Source organism: Hippoglossus hippoglossus, chromosome 1 (genome assembly GCF_009819705.1).
Source record: "Hippoglossus hippoglossus isolate fHipHip1 chromosome 1, fHipHip1.pri, whole genome shotgun sequence".
Lineage (NCBI taxonomy): Eukaryota > Metazoa > Chordata > Actinopteri > Pleuronectiformes > Pleuronectidae > Hippoglossus > Hippoglossus hippoglossus.
The window spans coordinates 8151415-8173651 of NC_047151.1; the positions used below are offsets into that span (position 1 = coordinate 8151415).

A 22237-nucleotide genomic window follows, 5' to 3' on the forward strand; every position below is an offset into this window, starting at 1 on the left:
CTGACAAGGCCACAGACCAGAGATATGGAGGTGAACCTCCACCCCCATGACGGGTGACTCAAACTGAGACCATGCAAACACACCTGGGCGCCATACATCCAAACAAATATGTGCTTTAGTACAAGTGTAGTATGTATTGAGCTGTGACTGCCTGTATGTTCATATGTGTGTGTGTGTATGTGTGTATGTGGTCCAGGCATAACTCATGTTGTGGGGACCTGAAGCACTTTAAAAAGTCACATTATGGGGACTTGTCTTCCTTATGGGGACAAAAAGCATGAAGTAGATAGTTAAATTCTAAGCTGAAGACATGTTTTAAGGTTGGGTTAAAGGTTAGGTTTGGTTAATATTGGGGTATGGGTTAGGCAAGTAGTAACTATGGTTATGAATAGAGTAAGTCTCCAGGAAATGAATGTAAGTCAACGTAATGACTGCGTGTCCGGTGTCTGCATGTGTGTGAGTGTGTGTGTCCTGGTGGTTCTTTCCACTCTATATAGTCTGGTCAGATGACAATAAAAAAGAAAAGCACCAAATTCAGATAATGTATGTAATACTTTTTATTTTTTTCAAGACAAAATGGCTGAGTGAAGAGAATAATGCAGACAACAGCTGAAAATAGAGTGGCATCTCCGTAACTGAAAAACAACAACAAAATCTGTAAGTCGAGCAACAACTCATAAAGGTTGGTCAATGACCTTTGGTCATCAAACAGAGTAATTAAGCCATCACAATTCATCAGGAGGGAGGAAAAATGAACTGATTTGTTTTGCAGTGACTCTGTTCTGAACAGAGTGTGTGTATGCGTGTGTGTGTATAGTCATAATAAATAATGTCGACCAATGCCACAGGTCAACTTCAAGTTCAGTTCAGAACAAATAGCTTGAGAGTAAATACAGAACACAGGATGAAATCAGGCTGAAAAACTTAAATGTACCTCAAAACCATCAGCAATGATAACATGTACCAAACGTTATTCTTTCTATGATTTCAGTTATATTTAGAATATGCCTTGCATATGACATGTACCATATTTAAATTATAAAGCACCATGGTTCATTTGGCAATGATGAAACAAAATTCAAAATAATAAAACAAAAAGAAAAACTGTAGCAAAAAAAAAAACGCTTTTCAGATTGATGTTGGATTGATTGCATATGACAAAAGGTCTTTTTCAAAAATGGCTGGAATGTTATCAGGTGGTACATGTTCAAGGACAGTAAAAAGTTGGCTACCGAGAAAACCCAACAATAGCTTGTATTACTGCATATAAAATGGCAGGAGAGAAAAATATATAAAACAAACTAAAAAGATATGTACAACCACCTGTTTTTACCTCATTGTGGTCACTCCAGCGGGACTGCCTGAAAAGGCCATCATATGACCTCTCACCCTTGGGGGACACCACAACATTTCAATTTTCAAAAACATACTTATTTTCAAGCATACAAATTATTCACACTATATTATCCTGCCAAATTAAGAAAATATACGGTGGCAGCTTGTTGGGATTTTTTTCACTACAGAAAAAAGGGGTACATTGAAACCTTTAAAGAGTACAGGCAAAACAGTTAAAAATACAGGCTCCAACATAAATACTATAAGTGCCTACACTAAGTGAACATTAATTTCAAATACCATTCTAAATACAGGAAAAAAGTAGACCATAAATGTGTTTTGAACATAGGAACTTACATGAGTGTGCATTTTCCTATGTGTTTTAAGTTCTCTCTATATATTTATATATCATAAATCTCTCCCCAATGCAAATTTTTGTTCAACCTGAAGACTTGTGTATAGTAAAGGCAAAAAAGATGAGAGACATGTTCATCACAATTCATTACATAGTGATCAAGTGCCGGATGTCAGCAAGACAGAAAAAGAGAAACAACGATGAAAAAAAAATTGAAACAAAATTTTAAATAAGATTCTCCCCTAAAGATATTGAAGTGTTACTTAAAAACAATCAACAACACAGTTTACTTATCTTTTTTAAATCAAATCTGTAGAATTTTTTATCTTTCTGTAATGAGCAGTACATTTCTATAGTTGGTATGAAGCAGGATATTTCTATGGCGGTTCCTGCATTGATACCCCAGAGAGCCAAACTAATTCAGTTCTCAGGAGGAGACATGGCTGACGACGGTTTCTAGTTCAACCCTCTTCTTTTTTTTATTTTTTCATTTTTCCTTAATGCAGAGCAATGACACCACACTAATCTGTCAGCATAAGAGCAAGTTTTCCCTTGAGCGTCCGACTGTAAACTGGGAAAATTGAACAGTGCATGTATTTAGTCCCAGATCGGAAATCTGGTCCTTGTTTTATACTCAACAACTGTACCTTCGATTAGAGAGACAGATACAGAATCCAAGGCAGAGTGACAAGTGCTATATCATCAACAATGACAGGGGGATGGAGATTAAGATACAACTACCACAATGAGGTCTAGAGCATGTCAACTCACTAGAACGCAAAATGTGTACATTTTACTCTTAAAAACTTGCGTGGAAAGGGGTAATTTTTTTTTTTGCTAAATCCAAATTCTTGACTTTTGATTTGAACGTTTCATTTAAGATCGTTTCCCAACGTGAGTAAATTTTAAAAAAGGTTTTCAGATTACTTAAGGGTTTCTACGATCTAATGCAGTAAAGAGAATAAACACTATGAGGACATAAACATTTGAATTGTAGAGACACCTGGTCAAACTACCCCCCACCCTCTACTCTGACCCTCCACCCACCCTTCACCCTCATACGCCCAAACGAAATCCCCACCCAAACGGACCCCGTCCCGCTCTCACCCAAAAATCTGTCTGGCTTAGAGCAACTAAAACCCACTCTGTGGTCTTCAAGTGGCTGCTAGCTACACTGCCTGCCTGGCTGACACAGAAGGAAACATAATTCTGTGCTACTCACAAAGAAAACTGCAAACTTTGAATTTTTTAAAAGAAAAGAAAAACACTCTGGGAAATTAAGAGCTTTACGTTGGTAAAAACAACTCCCTCTCAGTATGGTACACATGTACCAGAAAATAAAAACACCTAAAACCAAAACTCTACACACCAAACTCCTACTCCTTTTTAGCATGTAACATGCCAGTAAACAGAATCATAATCTGGAGAATAACAATATACATGAGTCAGGCAGATAAATGATTTACCAGAGATACACATCTTTTTTTCTTTTTTTTTTTTCGTTTTCTGTTTCAGCTGGTTCCTTATGCTCTGCTAAGTCACAAAACGACAGGGTCGTACAGGTGCTTGATGCAAGTACCTGCTTATTCCATATGTGCACAAAAATGTCCTGTAATCTTCGATAGCTGAAACTCCGAGCTTATAGCAAAAAGGAGGATTAACTAATGCGGGTAAAATATCCAAGGCACTCATTGTTGTCATTTCACACCATATTGTTAATTTCATTGCTGTTTGTAAAAGAAATATTTAATAGCGCTAGTGCCTAGCATTTCATAGGCAGCCCAATTTTTAATATATATATCTCTTATCTCAATCTTGCATGGAAAGTCTTTCACAAAGATCCGTTTTAAGTGTGACCCTGCTTGTCTTGATGTTTTGATAATATGACACTGTCCACTATGTTCGAACACAAAACTGTACATGATATGTAAAACAGTATGTACTGTGTGCAGCATGGGTTCTCATAACTAATGTTTTTTTTTTATGTTGAAGAAATCAAAAGTATCAACAGCAACACATGTACAACCAAACCCACCAGCCGAGGACAATTTTCTCTCTAAGTAGCCAAAACACACCGAGCATGCTGTCCAGTTACAAAAAAATACAAAACGTGTAAATTATTGCACAATAGAAAGGCTCAAAAAGTTTTGCGTTTGATGCAATAGTATTGCCCCAATGATGGATCATGCATTCAGCTCTTTCCAGTCGGGGATTATAACAGGGCTGTACTGTGTACTGGTGTCTAACCCTGTTGTCCTTTCCCCTCACTTATCGGCTAGTTAGCCAGGGTCGCTTTTTAGCCAGAGGAGCTGAGAGAGAGAGCTGCCAGCATGCTGCTCTTTGCCTACTCAGTCTTAATATCATTAGAGAGAGGGCGGTCATTGTGCCACTTCTTCATGTGTTTCTCCAGAGTGCTGTATACACTGAAAGGCATGTGGCAGATTTCACATTTGTACACGTCCTTGCCCATCTGTCCATGGGTCTTCATGTGGCGGGTGAGCTTTGAGCTCTGGGCGCACGCATAGCTGCACAGGTCACACTTGTAGGGCCGCTCTCCAGTGTGACTGCGTCGGTGCACTGTCAAGTTGCTGCAGTTCTTGAACACCTTGCCACAATATTCACAAGTGTCACTGCGCCGGCCGTCCTTGGAGCTCGGCCTGCCGTTCCCGCTCCCGCCGTGGGGCGTGCTGGCCCCGCTGCCGGTGCCGCTGCGTCCCGATGGGGCCCGCTCCCCATCTAGCTCGCCGGGTGGAGTGGAGAAGCGCAGGCTGCCGTTCTCTGACGAGTGCTCAGATGAGGAGGCGAAGGGCGATTGTCTGGAGTCCCCCCCTGTGAAGTTAATGAAGGGGTCCTTGAGTTGTCGTGAGGCAGCGTAGCCAGCTAGCCACTGGGAGTAGACATTCTCTGTGTTAGGGATGGTGGGTGTGGGGGGGTCAAGGTCCTTCTCCACCTTAATGCGCTTGGCGAGGGGACTGAGGGAGCCAGGGCTGACCCTTCCTCCCAGCAGCTTCCGGGACAAGCTGTCAGTGGATAGAGGTCCCAGGCCATTGATGGTAGTGGTGGTTCCATCATCTGCCCGGTCTGACTCCATGGCTGAATCCTCCTCACCAGGCTCCCGGGACAAGCTCCGGCGGCGTGGATGCAGGGCCTCACTGTTCTGGTGGTGGCGGGCCCCTTCTAGCCGCAGGCTGAAACGATAGTCATTCTTTCCCTCCTCTTCTTCCACTCCAGGCTTACTTTCAATTTCCTCCTCCTCCTCTTCTTCTCCTTCTTCCTCTTCCTCTTCCTCCTCTTCTTCCTCTTCCTCCTCCTCCTCTTCCTCCTCCTCCTCCTCCTCCTCTTCCCCATTTTCAGGCATCAGACCATTGTTCTCACTCTTGAACTTGGCCACCACTGACTTGAGGGCATCCGTGGCACTGCCCATCAGCTCACTGGTTCCAGGTTCAGGAGAGCTGGCCGTCGAGAGGCCATCATCTGACTTGGCACTAAGCACAGACGACTTGCTCTGACAGTGTGTCTTCATGTGTCGTTTCAGTTTGCTGGCCTGGGTGCAAGCATGGTTACAGAGGTGACACTTGAATGGCTTTTCCCCTGTGTGGCTACGCCGGTGAACGATTAGGTTGCTCTGGAACTTGAAGGTCTTCCCGCAAAACTCGCAAGACTTTGCCTTGAGAGGTGTGCCCGGCTGCACTGCATTGGATACGGCATTCGGGGTGGAACGTGCGCCAGAAGGTGACTGAGAGGTGGAGAGGGGAGGTGTCGCTGAAAACGGAGGCTTTGAACCTGGCTGGAATGGCTGCAGCAGCCGTTGCATAGCGTTGGGCCTGTTAGGAGAGAGAGGTGGGGAGGCCCCAGTGGCATTCCCAGCCAGCTCGCGTAGACGCCTCGAGAAGTCCATGCTGGGAGGGGGCTCTAATGGCACTGAGTTGAGCCTCATCACCCTGTCAAAGGCGCTGGGATGGTGGGTTGCCAGGGCCAAGTCATCAGGACTGAGGTGGTGGCGAGGTGGCGGACTGAACAGCGGTGGGGTACGGGGGTAGCGACCCTCACGAGGTGTGGATGCTGATTCCCGGCCAGACCCAGAGCCCGGCATCCGCAGGAGGCTGTAAGGACTACCATCAGCTAAGTGGACAGCATGGAGGGGAGGCTGTGAGGAGGCACAGTCGCCACCCATCCCAGGAGCTGTCGCCACACGGGGGGTGAAGGGGCTGCCTGGCTCGCTCTCCAGATAGATGCGGAAACCGTGGGTGTTCTGGGCGTGCTGGAGCAGGAACCAGGCACTGGTGAAGGGGTGCTTGCACGTGGTGCAGGTGTAACTGCTGGGCTCATCTTTATCTAAAAAAACAAGAAACACACAAAGAGAAAAGAGAATTTAATCAACCAGATAAAATGATCAAGGGACATACGCAACAACTTACTAATATAACTGATATTACACCATCATTATAGAATCATTTATTGAAGTAAATAAAATTGATCAGCAAATTTCTGAACTGCTCACTACAATTTTTTTTATTTGTAAGCATATCATATTATGATCCTGATCACAGCAATAGTAATTTCTAGAGGAAAAAAACTGTGATTAGAAAGAAGCTTTTTAAAGGTTTAAAAAAATCTTATTGTAAGAAAATAATTTTAACTCAAATAAATAACCCGCCCCTTTTGCTGCTGTGATTTAGTGTGACTGAATGTCATCACTGTGTAATGCATTTTTTTAATTGTTACAAAATGATCCCATGCTGGAACATATCTTAAAGATTAAATACGCATTTTACAATTTTATCAAACCCATATTACTCCCAGTGAGTGTGTGCTTAACAAAAGAATATATAAAACAATAATGGGAGATATCTCAGGCAGCAAATACACAATTCACACAGTTGAAGAGACAGGAATATTTCAAACAATAATTGACTTTCAATAGCACTTGCACGCTGACCTGAGATTTGCCTGACAATGCACGCCTAATCTCATTAAACACACTCATCTCCCCTCCAATGCCTTGTTTACAGAATTAGCAAGGCTAAAGTGGGACATGTATCTGATGCTGCATATTAACGCTGAATACAAATAAGAGGTCACATGCTAATAAATTGTACCAGCGTTTATCACAAAAAACACACATCCACAGCTAAAAGAACCAAAGGGGAAAAATTATGTATGTGTGTTTGTGTGTGGGTGGGAAAGCTTCTATGAAAATGCATTTCATGCATTACTTTTCTATTTCTGATATTTCATGCTTTATGGATTTATTTAAATCCTCTCAGGTGAAGAGAAAAGGAGAAGGGGAAAGCAGAAGTGAGAGATATGCAAAATAAGAAGCATCCGCCACTTGCAAATGTGCTCCCTCTTTCATCTTTTGGCTGTCTTATCCTTTCTTCTCTTTTTTCCTTTTTCACTGGAGGGCATTTTTCTGAAGTCATTTGCAGACACTGAACCCCCAACCACGGCCATACTGTGCAGGAGAGGGAGAACGAGGGAGCGGGAGGAAGGAAGACGGCCCGAGTGTATGCGATTGCGACTATGAGCGATTCCTAAGATGGTGGATGGACAGTCTTGCATGTTTTAAGCCTGCTGTGGCTGAGAGACAAAGGGGTGAAGAAGACGGCTGCACAGAGAAAAGCATGATGTTGTGGATGAGAAAAAGAGGGAACAGATAAGTGTTCAGTGCTTCCTTCTCTCTCGTGTCCACGGCCACCGTGGCCCCCTCTGAACAATCTCACTTAAAGACCAGAACACGGCATAAAATGTGCACCCAATCAGACCTACACGCAAACCTTTTCCTCTTGACTGAAAAGAGTTGGAAGGGGGTATACTGGTAAATTATGGATCATTACAATCTGCTAAAATTACAGTTAATTGCTGCCACCTGCAAGGGGCTCTGACCCACTATGGAATTTTCCATCATAAAAAAGCCATTTGCCCATACACGTTTTTGCTCCCTCTCTCATAAGCACAAATAAAATGTGCCCATTACATTGGTTTGGCTATATGCTTGTTTCCTGATTATGTGAGTTTTTATGGCTTTAAATAGAAAGCACCATATCGCTTGTAAAACGGTTGTAATAACCTGGCTTCTCCGGCTCTTTTCTCTTTGATTTGCAGCCTATACACACTTCCCTCCCATGATGTGTGAGTGGGCCGTGTATATGCATGAGGAGGAAAAATGAATTTTCTGTTGTTTGTGAAGGACGAGATAGGGAGTGCAGGACGGGTGGGGGGGGGGGGGGGGGGGGGGGGTTGGAGGGGGGGCTCGAATGTCGTCTTCTCCTCCTAAGACGTCCGTCAGAGGAAAGAAAGCAGCGAGGGAGTGAAGTAAGGAGATATAGGGAAAAAAAGGAAGGGAGTGAAGGAGGGAAAGAAGTGTGGCGTGAAGGGGACATCCCTAATGACAACCCACCCCGTTTCTGAAGGACACGAGAGCCACAACACAGCTTTTTAAAGGCACTAGTCAATGCACATTCTTATGTATCAGAAATAGCGTGTCTCGTGCTATGCAATCACCAGCCCATCCATGGGCATCTGACAGTGCACAAGCCACAAGCAGCGACGATAATTGTTATTCCCGTGCTGGCATGTGGACAGATTGATGGGCATCAAAAAGCCAGACAACACATGCTCAGATTCACAACAATGACAGAGAAGATACCTAAATAAGTCCACTATTGTTCTTAATAGCTGTCCTCAACGGGATGGAAGGACATTTATTCAGACGGAGAAACAACATTCTGACAAGGCGTATGATGGCCTTGAATATTTCTGTGCCCGTATATAAGAGCAAAGAACTGAGCGAAAGGGAGGACGGATGATCTTATAAATAAGTCTGTCCTCTAATGGAATAAAAGAGAACTCCCTCTCGCTCTCTCCGTCTGTTTCTCTCCTTCCAGTAACTGTAAGTCTGTGGCGAGTTAGGGCCGGAGAGCAGGAGAGCTGGAGCTAATGCTGGATCTCCAGGTCCCTTTGAAATAGGATCAGCAGAGAGGAGAAATCACACTGACAACCCCTGAGCTGCCATTTCATGGCAGGGGCTGAAAGAGGGGACTTTGGGGGAAGAGAAGACGGAAAGCATGTATGGGAGAAAAGAGAGAGAGAGAGAGAGAGAGAGAGAGAGAGAGAGAGAGAGAGAGAGAGAGAGGGGATCAGGAGCAGAAAAGTAGGAGAACGATAATCAAAAAAAAGCCATAGAGGCAGAGAACAGAGGAGAGATGTAGAACAGTCAAAGGAAGAGAGGGGAGGGGGACCGAGGGGGGGCATTGCGGTGTCTAACGGACATAGTGAGCTGCTATCAGGCACAGAATATGATCCAGGGCTCGCGCAAAATGAACAAGACCAACTGACGCAAGGGCAGAGGGGAAATTATGGCGCCTTCGATGGCAGATACGGTCGCCTGTGAGCTGCTGACACCATCTTCACGCCAGACAACAGTGTTGACCATACAAAGCAACACACACAAACAGATCGAGCAGACTGACGCTCCACAGACATTTCACTCATGCAGATTGCTCTATTGTTAGTGACCCCACCCCCAAAACCCAGTCTCACACGATCTGCCTCAATCTCCACACACACACACACATACACACACACATACACACACACACACGCACACACACAGTGACCATGCCACCCCGTCTCGTCATTATCCTATTAGGCCAAACATAGCCACAAACACAAACAAACAAAACAACAGACGCCGAGACAACCATGACCATTATTGACGCATGAAGGAAAAAATCTCTCAGCATCCGTCTCGTTCATCACTTCATCTCTGGATCAAGCCCACCAATTATCAGCCTGCTCCATCAAACTTTCTATACATTTAAAAGTTACCAGACTTGGCTTGACCTCCATTCTTCTATTTTTTTTCCTTTTTTTTGTCCTTGACCAACCCTGATGGCGGACTCAGGCCATCCTGATGTGACCACGCAGCTCTCACTGATATTGGTCATTTAGCTAATGGAAGAACGAGCTAACAGGATTAGCTCGCAGGGCCTTCCAAAAGGAGAAGGAGGAAGAGGAGGAGGAGGAGGAAGCCACAGAGACAGTAGACAGGAGGGGACGCAGTGTGTCACGGCCATTTCCCAAAGTTATCAGTCGGCCAGGCTCGGGAGCACTCACACACACCTGAAAAGTGATTATGCTAATAGTAGGTCTTTGCCAATATTCATAAGTGTTTATAGGTGTTGGAGTGAGTGCCTCGGGAAGACGGATTGTTGTCAATACAGTGCCTCTTAAGAGTGCCTCAGCCATAACTGGCGTTAATGTGATTACCACTCTGTTTATGTCATTAGGGTATTCACAGTCAGGGATTGGACAGGGGTGAAGGGTGAGGCAGAGGAAGAAGGTGGTGGGGGATGGCAGAGGCTCCCATTAGAGCTTTTCTTCACTGGCTTGCTTGGCTTTCTAAATTCACCCTCTTGTATATATGACTTTCATCTGACTTAGCCGGCAAGGCTTTGTGGGAAAAAACTTTGCTGTAATTATTCAACTCCTTTCATATTTTGGGTATTGCGAAGGGGGGGTGTCTCATCCATGTTATAACCCAAAGATGCTCTCGATCCTTGACTTCCTCCACCTCACTTCTCTGTCTCTCTCTGTTTCTCTGTGTTTCTCTGTCGCCACCGCACACACGCACACACACACACACACACTAACACACACGCACACACACACACACAACTGGGTTCGTACACTCGCTTCTTTGTCCGGGGCCAGACTTGTTGTGGTGCACCGAGCCACTGGCCAGAGACAAAAGGCTTGTTTGACCAACACTTGTTCCTGAGACAAAGTAGGATACAGGAAATACGATTTGTGAAGCCAAAAGCCAGCCAGGGAAAATAACCGGGGCCTGTGACACTGGCCTAGAAGCTGACCACTGTACACATCACACATGGACAGACAGAAAAAAAAAGAAGAGGGTGTAGTATAGGTAGTGAGAAAATGAGAAAATGGAGAGCTAAAGATAGGAAAAGAGAGAAATACGTGGGGAGAAGAAAACCTATAGCTGGCATTAGCAAGCAAAGGGTGGGGGGGTCCTCCGGATAAAGATGCATGGTGGTCCTTGAGGGTCTGTGCCCAGTATAAAGTAAACTGCTGGCTGTGGCTTTGTCTCCAGTCAGACTTTCACACTTCTTACCTTTCCTATCCCCCTCTCCTTCTCCTGAAAGTTGATAAGAGCAACAGTGGAATTGAGGCGTCTCTGAGACACTAAGAAACCATTATGGACAGATGGCTGCCACACAGAGGGCAATGAATGCATGCACCGCACAATAGACAAATGTGTGTGTGTGTGTGTGTGTGTGTGTGTGTGTGTGTGTGTGTGTGCGCGTGCCTGCTGGGGAAGTCGGTGTGTTTTTCATACACGTGTTGTAATGTGATGGTTTCTTCAATGGGCATGCATGTTCATTTGCATGTGTGTGTGTGTGTGAGTGTGTTATATATTTGAATGGAATACACTTGCCACAATAATTTTAAAATTAGAATTGCTCTACGTTGTCTGATTCCCTGCGTAACCTTACTCCCTTTGATCTTTTCTCGGTTGAACTGTATTTGAACTGACCGTCCGCCCACCCATCCTTCCGTCCATTTCTCTATTCCTCCACCTGTCCATCCGTTCATCCATCCCCACTAAGCCCAGCTGGACAGCTTCGTGCCTGGGTGCGGCTGGGTCCGGCAGACCTCGTAATAGGCTGGGCCAGGCGCGTCTCTGCTGCAGATCATTATTTGCTCTCTGCTTACCAGCGACGATGGGAGGCCGCACTCACTTGTTTCTCATCCTAGCTCTAATGGTACGGTGAAAGGACCTCTGGGCTTCTAAGCTTAACCAGTCTAATTAAATGGACCATCGCTTATGTAAGCATCCGCAGAGATTATTTATTGAGTTGGGATCCGCTTCGCAGGATCAAACCGCCGTCAACAAAAGCCAACGCTCAGTGGAGTAGGTATTAAATAAAGGAGTGGAATCAAAGCTGCAAACTGCCAAGTGTCAGTTTAAGCACACATATCCAGGTACATAAGAAGACTTAATCAAGCAGGAGTATTTTTGGACTCGGGCAATATCCCAGATGGGTAAGGAGTCTCTGAGCACTTCAGAGGGGAAAAGTGAAAACTGTTCTGTCAAAGAAAAGATACGTCTCAATAAACTGCAGCTTAGGGGGGAGGAGAGAGGAGTAAAATAGGCTAATGAAGAATATATCAGAAAATAGTAAAATTCAATACAAAGGAACAGAATGTGGGTTATTTTGACTTCACTATACGACATTCAGATGAGAGCATGTGCTGTCTTTCCTTACAAGCATCATCCCTGTTTGAAGTGCACAGACAAGATAGCCTACGTGAGACATGAGGCCAGCAGCCCGAGCTTCACTATCTCTGCATAGCTCAGCTTATGACAGGCTGGCGTCCCTGCAGAAAGGATGGAGGGGGACCGGGGAGGTCGAATAGCTGCACATTTCTGCATAAATCTCCAGATAGATAGCATCAGGAGGAGAGAAACAGGGGAGAGGGGCAGGCAAGCAGCGAGGGATGATAAGGCCCCCGGGGCAGGGCATTCGACACTGTCAAAACTGTTTCGTCTCCGGCTATTGGACGAGTGGAGCGCGTTATGAGCCTGCATACCATTTGCCGGGACGCGATTCGGCTTCACCGGAGCATACAGGGCTCTGTATCTGACCTCCACACCCCCCTCCCCTCCTCTTCAGTCTTCATAGACATGCAGGGAGATGGACAGAGCAGCACAAACACTGCATGGGAAAGACTGCAGTGAATTGAAGTGAACACACTGCAGTCACATTACAACCCAACATGGACAAACAGCTGATTATCAGGATGCACAACAATCATAAGGTGCCACTGGTTTAGGATGTGTTGCATTGTCTATTTCCACTGACAATAAGAAACAGGAGAGACACATGAAAGCTCACTCTTAGTAATAAGACTGAAACCTAACAAGACAATCGCTAAATGCCTAAAAACGAGGGTTTAAACACTGACTGAACAAAACTGAATCAGCTCCTCTGCACGATAGATATTTAAAACGCACTTTAGTAATATCAGTAAACAAAAACTGCATACTGGGAAGTTAACAAGACTGATATTTACCAGGATTCTTGTTTTTCTCTCGCTTGTACAGACCACCGTACAAAGATATAAGGAGGAGGATAAGGGAAATGCTTGACAGACGTTTTGATTTGTCTTTGTTGCGGTTTCATTTGTTTTTTTATCTACAGACTACTGAAGAACAAGAATATTTTGCTTTTATATACTTAATTTATTCCAAAAAAAAATCAATCGTTGGACTCTGCCCTCCCCTCCTCCTATCAAGTACAAATTAACTCTCTTTCTCAAAGACACTCCCTTTCTCTTCTTGTAAACATGACTGAACTTTTTATAGGATGTTCTGGACCATGAAGTGTGATACAAATGTATTCATCCTCTTTTACTTTGACTTTCTCTTCCAGAGAAATGGTCTCATTATCTCCATGTTTTCACCCCTGTCTGTTTTTTGGTTGGTTGGTTTGTTTGCTTGCAAGATTACACAAAAATAACAGAACAGATTTCCATTAAACTTGGTGTTGTGGAGATGTGGTATGGGTCAGGGAAGAACCCATTTCATTTTGGTGCTGATCATGATCAGGAGGCAGATCCAGGGAGTGTTTTTCAATATTTACTTTCCTATTTTCAATTGGTGCAAACTGCAGTATGGATTTACACACAGGATGTACTCTAAATGAACTTACACAATACATGCACACACACATATTAAAACAATAACATGTAATTACAGCTGAACAGCCATACATAAGTGATGAATTAAAAAAGTACGGGTGATACAAAATGCAGAGGGAAAATACAAACTAGAGAGAGAGAGAGAGAGAGAGAGAGAGAGAGAGAGAGAGAGAGGAAAAGAAAAGAAAAGAAAAGAAAAATTGAAGAGTGGGCAGTGAGGGAGACTATAGAGACTTCGCCTGATCTACAGGCACAGACCTGCAGTCAGGCTATTTGAGCTGAGAGAAGTCCAGGTACACACACACACACACACACACACACACACACACACACACACACACACACACACACACACACACACACACACACACACACACACACACACACACACACACACACACACACACACACACACGGAGAGAGAGAGAGAGAGAGAGAGAGAGAGAGAGAGAGAGAGAGAGAGAGAGAGAGAGAGAGGGTCTGTCTGGACTGAGTAAACACTTCCGTGTGTGGAGGATAGTCATTCTCTCTCCCCCTGCCTGCACGCTCCTTTGTCACTCCTGCCTCCATCATGCTATTTCCTTAACACACTCTGATGACAGAATTGAGGGAGGTTGAAGTGGGCCTGTTTTTCACAATCACACAACAGAGCTTCTCTACATCTTTATTTTCTAAAGCTCAAGTGGATGCTACCTTTGGCTGTAAATAAAAAAATAAAATAACACCTGTGCCATGCACCTCTCATCTTCTCCACCCACTCATTTAGTGACGGGCAGATCTCAAAATCCATCCATCAGACCAGTGTGTGCAAGTCTTTTTTTTTTTTCTCCTCCTACCTTTTGCCTGTGGTGTTCTGTCACTGTGAATAATGTTTCCAGAGAAACTGAGACGAATAGTATATGGGCGAAGGAAAAATGAGAGACGAGGCGAAACAGGCAAAGATACTCATCGTTATCTTAATCTCTGTGGTACGGCACCGCGGACGGAGCAGGTTGAGGGTCTGGGCATCTCAGGGTTCTAGATGTTCTTGAAAATAACACATTTTCATGCCCTGGTGCTGAAGCGGAGGTGGAGAACTGTTAGGGATCTAAGTTACCAGGACTGTTGACCTCAGTTGTTTGTTACACTCGCAGTAGGCCCAGAAGCTCTTAAGCATGGGCCATCATTTAGATACCAGTGAACAAGGGCTGTTTTAAACATGCAGTTATTTTTCACCCTGTCCTACCACCTCGGGGTGAGAGGACCAGGGCATGTGAGCTTGGGCCAACCATAGCAGCTCGTTATGCATACGAGCCTCAAGGCATTGTGGAGGGACATGGCACTTTAGAACAAGAGGACCAGTGTGTTGGAGTGTCCCGTGGCCCGGAGCTGTGGAGGCTGAGGGTTTAACACGCGTCCCATCTGGTGTGTGTGACTGTGCACACGGTGGTCGAGTGGTTAAGGAAGCATCAATAGCCGGACTCTTTAGATCGAGGGGTATCTCAGGTCAGCTTGCAAATCCATTTTCCTTGTAGAAGTGGCAAACAGAAAGAGTTATGCATGCCCATGTGGTGACCTCAGATCTGAAGTGTGGACTTTGGCTCAGTGTATTTTTTTTGTAAACCAAGTTTATATCCAAAGATTTCAAGTTCACTGATCCCGTAATAAGGACATGGCCCCTAACAGTGGGACATCAATGCCTGAACTATCCACTCATCCAGCCCTCCATTTCCTGTTCCATTATTAATTCATCAAGGAGAAAATAGTGCTGGGCCACTTCTCAACCCAGGCGCTTTCCAAATCCTGATTAAAATTGCAAAATGGCCTCCTGTTCAGCCTTATTTCAGCCCCTTGAAGACACAGAGCTCAACAGCGTGGTTCCAGAAGTGAAAATCCCCGGCACATTTATGACATGTTGCTTTGGACAAATACCCCGTTCGAATGGTTGTCAAACAAAATGAGCAACGATTGAATTGTACATTGCAGGGCACAGTATTCCTTCCAAGTGGAACAGGCCTGTACTGTACATGCAGGAGAAAAGACTACAGGGCTAGAACGGGGTGAAGGCAGCCAGTTAATACCGACATGTAATGTTTACCATCAATAGCAGCCCATAAGATGGATTGGCCATATGCTTGGCAATGTCAGGCCACGCTCCACGCAATTCTTCATCTCCGAGCCTCGCCGTACCAGATTCCTGCTCGCTAATTGAAGACATGTGGTCTGATCAGCCACCATAGCGACGCATGAGAGGCAGATAAAATGGTGGACATTAGGACCTTGTGCCGAGTCACCCAGACTACTAGGAGACAAAAATCTGCATATGTATCAGGGATACGTTTAACTCGGTGGCACTATAAGTCCTTGTACGTATCATTTGAAATTATATTTAACACAGTGACCTGTGTCGTTTCAGTTTCATGTGGGGCGCACACACACACACACACATACACTGTCACTGGCCTGTTAAAAATACAGCATGTGGACCCTTCCGCTTATTCTCCCTGGAGGTGTGTCAGGAACATGCATAGGTCCAAGCAGTAGTGAGCGTGATATTAATTAAGGTAGCCAACCTGTAGGTTCCTTTGTGCCCAGCTGTAGAGCATAAATCAGGCTTTTAACGAGGCTAGGGCCCTAAGATCTCAAACCGTGCTGGAATGCTACCTGCACAGCCGTGCCAAAAATCTGTCTGGGTCTAGGGCTCCTATAGATCACTATGTTTAAAGGGGGGCTATAGCGACCTACCCTGGGGAGGGAGGGAAGGAGGGAGGGCAGAGCAGAGGAGCAGAAAAGGAGGGTGGCAAAAGGGGGGCATGAGCTATTTCTATTGGGTCATCAGGTTTAAGTAAACATGTGTGGCGTCTGTGTGTAAGCGTGCATATGTGCTACAGCACAACAAAATCCTCCTGTTTCTTATTAGGATGCAGTGTTAAAGGCAAGGGAAAATAACAAGAAACAGAGCTAATAGGAGACAGCATGATAACTTAAGACAGAGCGGGAGGGTTAACAGGTACAAACTTCTCCAGTGGATCAGCAAAGGTCAAGGAATCATCGGCAAAAGGGCAATAATAATAATAAATTCCTCAAAGATATTGCTGGTAAATGTCTGAGAGAAAGTTAAACGAGCTTGCAGACTTGGGAAAGAGTTGACTAGCAGGATGTGTGGAGAAAGCCAGTGTTGCTTATAGGTGACAGAAGGATTTATGCTACAGACAGCTGCAGGACATGCAGGACAAACCAATGTACAGACTGACTGACTGACTGACTGGCGGAATGGTTCAGCTCCAAGCCACCGTTTCTGCACAGAGAGGGTCCATGAACTCAGACATTCCACAACAGGCAGTGGCAGGACATACTTACACACACATACACTGATACACTGAGATGATGGATAAACGCACATGTTTTACAGTCACTGGAACTTAATGTGCAACTGCTTGAATGGGCCAGAATGGTGCTAAAAGAATTTGTATTATACAGTAGTTTATTTTCACGTGCATTAAACAGTACAGCAGCACAGCAATGCAATGCAATGCAATGCAATGCCTGCACTCCTGGAGAGCTTATACCAGCTAACCAACCGTACACTAATAAGTCAGTGTGAAAGTGCGGAAATTTGGATTAATGGCTGATCAGGGGATGGGTAGAGCTGGTTTCTCAGACTGCACTCTGCCGCACCACCTGAGATTTATGGGCCAGATGTTTGTGCTATTGCTTCTCTAACGGACTATAAAACTTCATTTACAGGAGGCACCGACAGCGTCTCTACGTGAAGCAACATGCTGAAATTTTGCTGCGCTGATGCAAATGTCAAATCCAAATAAATAAAAGAATGTAATTAACAAACAGCTATCACTACTGGGAATTCTCATGCGCTCCACTGCGGTTTTCTCTTTCCCTTTTTACTTTCTCTTTCTCGTGTCACTTAGACAATGACAGCCCTGACAGGAATGTAGCTCCACTCCCTGCCAACGTGAAGTCAGGTTCTCAAGATCCACCCTGTCATTTTGAGAGGGGCTGACAACCTCTGACTGACGCTGGGGTTGCGGGGGCATTGACCCCGGTGAACTGCTTGTGTCGCGTTCCCAGAAATGAACTTTGTGAATTTGCGCAAGGTCAAACTGTAAAGATCCTATATGCTCATTCCATACATGTCCAGCTGATATGGTGCACGCATACAGAAAACAACAAGAGGAGGGGAGAGTGCCTGAGAACAACCCAATCTGATTAGTATCTCATGTACCTTTGACACCGCCGTATACATATATATATGGACATAAAAAGATATGCATGCTCTTAAAACATATGGCCCCCTTATTGCTCTCGTCCAGTTTCATCACATTTTGCAGTTCATGAAAGAAATGATGAAAAGAGGAATTAAGTGCAGTGAAAGAAAAAGGATATTGGCTGAAGAGGAAGGGTTGAAGTTGAAGGGTGTCGGGAATGGGGTAAAAAGCTGTGCAGCGGAGAAGATGGGGAAAAACAAAAGAGTGGTGGACAGCCTTACACTGCAGCACCCATTCTAGATTACATTAGTGGCAGCTGCTTCCTTTGTGTGGTTTTATGGCCTGGCCCCAAGAAAAAGCTGCTAAAATTTCATTTAATCTGCAGCAGAAACTCAAGTGTCTGTCAGCCACTCAAACAAGGGGGCCTAAAAGCACCATGCTCTCAGATAACTGAGGCAAAATAACGCTAATAATATCTCTCTCCGTGGCCGTACGGGGCAGACATTTTGTGTAACCAAAGAGGGCCCGCCTGTGCCGCCGGTGCATGGGAAACTGGCCCGCTCTCGCAGTCCAGGGGCAGGACTTTAATGGCCAGTGAGGGAGCCAGACAACGTCCCCCTTCTTTCCCTCCCTCTCTCCCCCCTTTATCTGCACCTCCTGTTCATCCTTCCAAGTCATTAGCTTATGTTAATCACTAAAACTACCAAGAGTGACCCCCAATTTCATTTAGTATGCCACTACACTTAACAGCAGATGACAACGCAGCTGTTACAGACGATTTATTAAGGTAAAATAACCGTAAGACTGAGCCTGTATTTTGTGCTCATTTGAATTAGTTGCCAACAGCGCAAGCGATCAGATAAAATCCAATTTTTTTTCAATTTCTCTGTGTTAAATCTTTTTTTTCAAAGATCCTTAATTCAAAAAATTGGTGTCTTCATATTCAACACTCTCCCATTCATTTTCTCATTTTCTTGTGGACAATAACTTTTTGAAATGAATCAGAAAAATATCTAAACCCTGAAAACTGAACAAAGGTTTGACAAATTATTTTGCCAAAGCTTTTTGATAAAATCCCCACAGTCTAATAGAATCTGAACAAATTAAACAAGCCAAAGGCAAAATCCCAGAAGTGGAAATGGTCAAACGGATTCTATCTTTCAGTTGCCGACCTAATATCCTGTTCCTAGATACTGAAAAGTACGAAAACACAAAAAAGCCCAACAACAGTTTGCAGGCGTCACGGTGCAGGGATGGAGTTTTGACAGCAGTGGCAACTGACAGAAAGCAGCAGTACACACAGCGGTTAGAGGCGGCTTCCTTCCTGGGCTTTGGGTTCACAAAGTGACATGTCCACATACGTCCATACTCATTTTGTTCAGATTCACTGAGAGGAAGGAGGATGCAAAAGGCCCCTTTCCTTCGACCTCTCGGATAAAAAAGATGACAGGAGTGAGGAGAACTAGGGGCATGGGGGGGGGGGGGGAGAAAAGGTGAACTGAGCTGATAGAGGAACAGGCCCTTTAAGCAGAGATGTAGACAGAGGGAGTTAAAAACTGTCCATTCAGTAAAGATCTGCTCTCCCTCTGTTTAAATGGGGCAGATCACAGAAAGTGAGATTGTGACTTCACTGTTTCACCTGCACACCGCTCATCCCCTCAGGTTTGGCTGAGGATTAAGAGACTGGCCCCACTGTGTGAGGATGATGACGATGAAGCACGGGCACCACATACATGGACAGAGTCATGAGCTTTTCTCCTACGCTTTACAATTATGGAAATGCCAAATATGGTTGTGGCACTTGTTGAGCACCCTTACTTAATGACACCTTGAAAAAGTAAAAATGGTTTTGAGAGTGGGAGCTTTGAGTTTTAGTACATGTTATTAATGCTACCACTTCTGGTTAGAATAGAGGTACTTGTATTTGAACTTTGGCAACACATGCCATTAGGGTTCGGGTTAGGAATTAAAAGCTTTGTCATCCTTAGTGAAAGTGGTAATTTGGCAATGAACTCGATGTCAATAAACATTTGAAGGGTGTACGTGAACTTTAAAGAGACTATTCAATTTCAATTACCGAGAGAAGATTGCTAGCACAATGTCTGTTGGTTATATGAAGTTGCAACCAGCAGAAAATTTGCTTAGCTTAGCATAGAAACTTGCACAGTTCAAAAGTGACAAATACACCTTCTAGCACGTAATAATAATGAACACACTGTATGATGGTTATTTAATGTCATTAAAAACAATCGTATTACAGATGTGAAAGTGGTATCAATTGTCCCCATCTAGTGTATTTCCCCAAAAGTGGAAGAATTCCTGAATCTCCTGCTTCCCCCACTAACAGAGGGGACTGTGAACTGCTCAGAGGAGGATATAAAAAAGCAGCACTTATTGAAACCAGTGACAATAAGTTTGGGGGGGGGAAATGCTGGCTCCAAAAAAAAAAAAATACATGCCAGTGGACATTCACCCTTTTCCATGTAATACAGTGTTTAGGCACGAAAGGGAATTAAAAGAAGAAGGGAGGAAGAAAGAAAATAACGATAGAGGAAAAGCAACACAGAAGCACAAATGAGTGCTAATGAAGACGTAGCAAGCTGTAGAGGAGGGAAGTCGGAAGAGATGGGCGAGGGCAAATTAACCTTTTTAATTGGAGAGTGGAAGCCCTCTTTGGACCCTGCAGTTGGATGCAGAGTGCTGACAGATGATGAGAGGGAAATGGCAGGCCTATTACAGGCAATCTGGCCCCACAACTTGGCAGACCACAGCAATACTAGAGCCTTGGGAGAACAGGGCATGTCCAGCATGGAAAGCACTCCTCTGCCAGACCGCTCGCTGGCAGAGGAGTGCTTGCCTCAATAAACTTGGCACTTTGAACTATGGGGTAAAGGGTTGTCATAAGGAAGTCTGGTTTCTTGTCTGATAACAAAATACTACCTGGTCAAAAAAACGGAGACGGGGAGGGAGAGCTAGGGAACCAGTCTGACAGGTATATGAGAGAAGGGCCAGGGAGGGAGGGAGGGAGGGAGGCGTGAGGGTGAGGAAATGCACACTGAAACTCACACACACACCATTCAGGTTCATATGATATGTACCCATGCACACACACCCTGTGTCCTGTTTTATATCCAAAGCATCTGCCCTGGTGTTCACCAAGGAGCCTGGAAGAAAAAGACATCAGAGATGACTTCCTGTCTGTCTGTGTGTCTGTGTCAGTGCGCGAGAGCTGTGTTTATGTCTGGGGATACAAGAAAAACAAACATCAAGGTCAGAGGAGCTGGAGTCTGTCCAAGCGATAGATATGCCCTCTCGCAACAGGGCAGCCTGTTTTAACATACGGCCTCAAGAGGGACACCAGGATGTAGACAGGACCCAGGATTTTCTTATTGAATATCGGAGCCCTCACACTCTTAGGTCGGAGATAAATTTGCTTTAAACTATGCGTACGCATCATGGCTGCCTCACGTATCCTGCGTCTGTTTGGTGCGTTGTTAATTACCGGAAAATTAACGAGACGCATATGCAAGACGCAATACCCTCATAAAGTTCGGGGCAGCAGCGAGTTCTTGACGGGGTCAGTGGGCGCCTCATCAGCGACAGATCCGGCAGAATGATAGGTCTCGTCGCTTTTTCTGTCTTGATCTTAACATGAGCCAAATATTGAGCTTCTTGAAAGTCGCTATCTTTGTTTATGTTTACCGCACCCAAATCCGGAAGTGGCGGAAGGATCGAGTTCTGTGGTGTGCCCTCCATTGGAATCTTCCAGTAACACGCACGCTGCTTAAGCAAGTGCGTGAACAATAAAGTTCACGATTCAGCCTGTTGCCTACATGTACACGTACCTGAAGACCTGGCACCTGACATCTAAAAGACACTTGTAAGTCCTTCACCATGCAAAAAGATCTACATATCAAATATGACTTCCTTTGCACGTACATATCGTCGAGCAAAGTCTCTGTCACAGCCACCTAATTACCAGTCCCACTGTCCAGAAGACAGTTGAGATAAACATAATCCTGACGCCTGTCTTTAATACTGACCCCAATAGCCAGACGTCTATGGACATCTCTACAGTAGGTCAACAGCGCACAGACAAAGAATCACCAAGCCCTACCTCTGAGACCCCCTCATCCCCTTTCCATCCCTCCTTTTATTCTATCTATCTCTCCTTTTGTCTGTCTGCCTTGCATTATGTCTTCTAATGCATCTAGAACAAGGCACAGACAACACACTGTGCTGCTTTGAATTACACTTTGAAAACCCATTGAGGAGATGATATATTAAATTGTGTGAATCTCACATTCTTTACATATATGCCCACACGTACGTGCAAACACATATACACAAACACACACACACACACACACACACACACACCACACCACACACACAATGTTCCTCCATCAGCATCCTCTCACAGCATCTCATGCACACACACTCTCGCTTGCAAATTTCTCCCTCACTCTCTCCGTCTTTGTATCCATAAACACACACACACACACACACACACACACACCAGACACATGGCCGAAGAGAGCAGACTACCATCTGGGAGCAGTGGCCGGCTTTGTCTGGGGGGGGGGGTGAAAACGCCACCACGACCCCCCCCCTT

General features: G+C 44.8%; 1 protein-coding gene across 1 annotated transcript in view; it reads right to left on the minus strand.

The window, feature by feature from the left end:
- Positions 1-541: 541 nt before the first annotated feature.
- LOC117765278 (B-cell lymphoma/leukemia 11A-like) overlaps positions 542-22237 on the minus strand; it is a 37045-nt gene continuing 15349 nt past the window's right edge. The window contains exon 3 of the mRNA XM_034591679.1: positions 542-6025. Within this exon, the coding sequence (XP_034447570.1) occupies positions 4035-6025 (1991 nt within the window). The 3' untranslated portion in view covers positions 542-4034. The remainder of the gene's footprint in view (positions 6026-22237) is intronic.